Genomic DNA, 5111 nt, shown 5'->3' with positions numbered 1-5111 from the left:
GCGGCATAATTGCAACAATTATTGCTTCATTAAGCACTGTCAATGGAAGCTGCCTTGAACTTCCCTTTCCTCTCATCACTATCACAAACCAAGGTAAATTGATAGACCCATTTATAGTTGTATGACTGTTTTGGTATTTAATAATAGTATATATATAACTCAATTTGTTACAATTTTAAATTATTTTCTTTAAAAGTGTGCACAGTACCAACTGATTGCAAAGGATGGCAAAACATAGGAATTAATCAAAATGGAGTGTATTACATACAACCAGACAGTGGAGCAGCTTTTCAAGTAATTTCATAATTGCTTGCTACTTTTATTATTATTATTACTATCTAGGTGTATTGTGATATGGAGACTGATGGTGGTGGATGGACTGTATTCCAGAGGAGACAAGATGGATCTGTTGATTTCTATAGGAGCTGGACTGACTATGAGAATGGATTTGGTGACCTTTCTGGAGAATTTTGGTTAGGATTGAGCAAGATTCATCGTCTTACTAGTAAAGGAATAAACACCTTGCAAATAAAAATTGGTGATTTTGAGGGCAATTCATATTATGCCCAATACTCTACATTTAGTATTGGCGATGCTAGCACTGAATATAGGTTAAATGTAAGTGGCTATAACTCTACTGGAACTGCTGGGGATAGTTTACTATATCATAATAGAAGTAGTTTCGGTACTAAAGATAATGTTAATGATGAGAAGAATTGTCCGATACATTGGAATGGGGGCTGGTGGTTCAGTAAACAAATTCATTGCTTTTTATCTCATCTCAATGGTCGATATGAACATCAACCAGACACATTTCCTGATTGGAGTGGGGTTATTTGGAATAGCTGGAAAAGTGGTTATACTCTTAAGAATGCAGAAATGAAAATTCGCTGAAAACTTTTCTTGTATCAGTATTGTGTATGTGCTGCTAAGACTATTTGCTATTTCTTTTTTGCTGTTATAAATTTTTTAATTGTAAAAAATCCAATTTTGATTAGAACCCACTCAAAATTTTTGTACAAAAAGTACATGTATAATATAGAATCAAAATATGTAAAAGGAGCCTCTCCTATATTCGTTTTTTATTGCATTGGTAATACATGTTGATTAATTATTGTTAGATTACAAATTAGTTGATACTATAAGTTGTAACTTAACTACGACTGTGGAGGATGGAGAGTTAAAGGTGGAACTTATTGGTGGTATAAACATAATGTTTAAACAAAAGAAATTGAAAATGCATTGTAACTAATAATAAGTGTCTTTGAAGCAACTTTAAAATATTAGTAAAAAAATCTAATTTTTAGCAAACTTTCTATGCAACATAAGAATATAGATATATTATCAGAAAAAATATTATAAATATAGCAATTCTCAAAATTTAATTTTTGACAAAATTTGGCCAAAGGGAACAGGGACTTAGGCTCGATTTTGGAGCAAATTTTAAAATTTGTTAAAAATCTAATTTTAATGTAATCGAGTCAACTCAAACGCTTTTGTCAATCTATGCCCTTATGCTGTTATTGTGCACGTGGAGTGAGATGATTATTGTTATGAATAGGTTGTCAGTTACCTATTGACTGTAAAGGAAGCTTTTTATATAGCTTCTATAGATAGTGGAACAGCAATTCAAGTATTAGTGTACACATTGTTATTGATTGGTACATGATAACATGCAGGTATACTGTGATATAGAGATGGTGGACTGTATTTCAGAGGAGACAAGATGGATCTGTTGATTTTGATAGGAGCTAGACTGACTATGAATTTGGTGATTTTACTAGAAAATTTTGGTTAGGATTGAGTAAGATTCATCGTCTTACTAATAAAGGAATGAACACCTTGCAAATAGAAATTGGCGACTGTGAGGGCAATTCATATTATGGGTCTTGACCTTCAGCCTTGGATTGATCTTATTGAAAAGGTAAAATAATATTATACTTGTAATAAGTGGAAGTGAGTGTGTACATATTGTCTTGTTTGTTATTATGATATTTGACTGTCTCTAGTCCAATTACTAAGTACATGTATCCACTATCCACTCACACTAAAGTTTACTAGCAGTCTGGGGTGCCATTCACATATTATGCATGTACATGTATATTCTTTCATCTATATGGTAGATGTTGTTTATTTGTGTATTATATGGTAGGGCAATTTATAATATGCATTTCAGCTCAAACTATTTATGCAACATAAGAACATGTGTATGCATCAGAAAAATAGAGAATTTTGTTTGGCAAAATTGGGCCAAAGTCCCTGGAATAGTTGGAGAAACAGTTATACGTTTAAGAATCAGAAATGAATATCCATTATAACAATCAATTGAAATAGACTAACAAACTCAAGTATGTGTACACACATTGATAGATGTATATACTCTATAATACTTTGAACAAGTCAAAATGCAAAAATAATCATAATAAAGGAAAACTCAAGTATCTAGCAACAAAAGGAAAGTTATCATTGCTAGATCATGTAGGACAACAGCATTGATTTTTAAGAGCCTCGTCATCACTATTAAGCCAATCCAAGATAGCGGCAGAAGATCCACCAGCACCAAACAACAACACTTTACCTGCAAGTGATATCCCACTAGCTGCAATAGACTGTAGTGTAGCAACTAATCCACCTGCTACTGTGGGTGCAAGGTAACTCATCAAATAGGAAGCTATGGAACCAGCAGCAATCCCAACAGTAGTAAATCCTAGTAAATACAATATATATGGGGTTGCCACTACAACTACTGTTCCACCTATGGTCACCTTTAAAACAGAATAACCTTTTGACAGGATACTCTCAAAAGTGCTGGTGCCATTATATCTTTTGCAATCTTTAGGGCACACTTCTTTAACTTCACATTTCCAATGGGCATCAACTTTAAGTTGATCGTCACCATAGACAGCTTGAACTGAGACAAGTAGATAAAGCAAAAACAAAGCTTTGCTTTCCCTTGATAATAGCATGATGAGGGAGATGAACAATTGCTGAGCAACAAATTCTTAAACTAGAGGGTGTTGCCTAAATAAATTCATAGTAGAGCTAATCGTGTTTACACAAACATAAATAATTCTTCATTTGTTCTGCACAAACTGTGAAATGTAAAATTACATAGATCTAATTTCTTCTACATAGCAATCTAGTTGTTCAATAATTTTGATTCATTTTGATGACGGCAGCCAATGTCAAACTAGTTTTGGTGAATCAACAAAGTTGGATCTGTTCTTGTACAGCGTAAAAATTAATAATAGTAATGATTTATTTTGAATACTTGCTGGTATTATGTATGTGTATTCTTTTGTTGGTACATGATATACCAGTATAGCATGATGCAGGAATACTGTGATATAGAGACTGATGATGATAAATGACTGAACTGTTTTTATATAGAGGGAACAAGATGGATATGTTGCTTTCTATAGGACTTGACTGACTATGAGAATAGATTCGGTGATCTTCTAGGAGAATTTTTGGTAGGATTGAGCAAGAAATTTATTGTCATACTAAAAATGAGTAAACACATTGTGAGTGATTTTGATAACAGTTCATTTTATGCCCAATACATTCTATTGGTAATGCTATAGATTAATTTAACAAAGTATCAGTCAAATAAGATTATAGAAAAAACTGTATATAATAAGGGAAAACTCATGTAACAACAGTCTAAAGGATAAGGTTAATGTCATAACTGTCAACTAGTTGTATGAATCTGGCCATCAAAAAGGGCAGGAGCTACAGCAGCACGGATTTTTATAGTCGTCCGACTCATTAAACCATTCCCAGAATGACTCCAAGATAGTAGTAAGCCCTCCAGTAATAAATGAAAAAATACTGAACAACCAAGCTTTTACTGAAAATGTTATGCCAGCAGCTCCATAAGACTGAAGTAAAGCAACTACTCCACCAGCTTTTGTAGGTGCCAGTAAAGCCATTAATTTGGCAGCAAAGGAACCAGCAGCAATCCCACCAGCCGTAAATCCTAGTTTAACCAATAGAACTGGAGCTGCCACTACAACTGCTACTCCGCCAGCTCCAGCTATGGCCACTTTTAAAATAACATAACCTGCCGGGTCATTGTTGTATTGTCTGCAATGCTTAGGACACACAGTTTGATCTTTGTAGGACTGGGCAACTTTAATTTGGTCATAGCTGTTGACAGCTTGAACTGAAACAAGTAGATAGAGCAAGAACAAAGCTTTGCTTTCCTTTGATAATAGCATGATGAGCTCTGGTTGAGGGGAGATGGGCAATTGAGCATTCACAAACAGCCAAACTTGAGTCAGTTGTGTACATTAGGGAGGGGCTATAAATTCTTAGTCTAGTGGGCATGGGTGGTGTGTTGTCTACACAAACTTATGACAACTGCACAAACAGCAAAAAATTAAATTAAAATTACATCTATTATATCTACTTCTACATAGAAATAACATCAATTCGTTCAATAATTTGACTCATTGATGGTCGTTTCAAAGGATCGTCATGACAGCACGAAACAATGAGAGAGTGTAGGAGAGACCCTTGTGTCTTTCTTGAACCACGTGGTTTGCTGTTAATACTCTGCACTTGGCAAAGCATGTCTCGAAATACATCTCGATCTGGAAAACGACAAGTTATTATTTCACAAAGTAAAACACCATAACTGAATGCATCCATTTTTGTAGTTTGCAGCTTTTTGGAATCTAAGCTCATGATATGCTGAGCAATAGCTTCAGGTGCTGTGTAAGGCTCAGCTCCTGGTAGTCTGGTGACTGCTTTATTTGCTGCTTTTGCTGATCCAAAGTCAGATATCTTAGTCTTCCATTTCTTGTCTCCCTTTGATTCCAGTAGTACATTAGCACTGCTGACATCACGATGAATAATAGGATCAGGTAGACAGTGTAGGTAGTTTAAACCCACAGCTACATCACGCATTATGGAGAGAATCACTGGTCTACAGCCAGGATCAGGAGTCAGCTCTTTCCTCTCATAAGCTTTACGCAATGAGGTATCCATTACTTCAGTGATAATCATAGGATTACCTGATGGATGGTCTAACACAGCTCCTATAAACTGGAGGAGATTAGGATGACGCAATTGAGACATTGTATTGATCTCACGATGAAGATTCTCCA

The 5111-nt window shown here is 35.0% G+C and overlaps 4 protein-coding genes across 4 annotated transcripts; 1 reads left to right on the top strand and 3 right to left on the bottom strand.

Annotated features, from left to right (window-relative positions):
• Positions 1-5: 5 nt before the first annotated feature.
• On the top strand, positions 6-999 carry LOC109590407 (fibrinogen-like protein A; the record flags this gene model as incomplete). Its single annotated transcript, XM_020006333.1, has 3 exons — positions 6-93; positions 197-294; positions 343-999. Coding segments are annotated over 3 exons (738 nt in total), but the record flags the coding sequence as incomplete, so codon positions are not given.
• A 1292-nt stretch (positions 1000-2291) lies between these two features.
• LOC109590409 (uncharacterized) lies at positions 2292-2994 on the bottom strand. Its single transcript, XM_020006335.1, has one exon. The coding sequence runs from the start codon at positions 2964-2966 to the stop codon at positions 2475-2477; it is 492 nt and encodes a 163-aa protein (XP_019861894.1). The 5' UTR covers positions 2967-2994; the 3' UTR covers positions 2292-2474.
• A 533-nt stretch (positions 2995-3527) lies between these two features.
• Positions 3528-4390, bottom strand: LOC109590408 (uncharacterized). The gene has a single exon (XM_020006334.1). It carries the CDS (start codon positions 4218-4220, stop codon positions 3717-3719), a length of 504 nt encoding a protein of 167 aa, XP_019861893.1. The 5' UTR covers positions 4221-4390; the 3' UTR covers positions 3528-3716.
• Positions 4391-4413: 23 nt separating this feature from the next.
• LOC105315472 (probable serine/threonine-protein kinase drkC) lies at positions 4414-5082 on the bottom strand. Its single transcript, XM_011410141.1, has one exon. The coding sequence runs from the start codon at positions 5080-5082 to the stop codon at positions 4414-4416; it is 669 nt and encodes a 222-aa protein (XP_011408443.1).
• Positions 5083-5111: the final 29 nt, after the last annotated feature.

This window comes from Amphimedon queenslandica, unplaced genomic scaffold (assembly GCF_000090795.2).
Source record: "Amphimedon queenslandica unplaced genomic scaffold, v1.1 AMPQUscaffold_10063_Cont17606, whole genome shotgun sequence".
Lineage (NCBI taxonomy): Eukaryota > Metazoa > Porifera > Demospongiae > Haplosclerida > Niphatidae > Amphimedon > Amphimedon queenslandica.
Note: the sequence above shows the minus strand (reverse complement) of the source record. Positions and strands in the feature narration are given on the sequence as shown.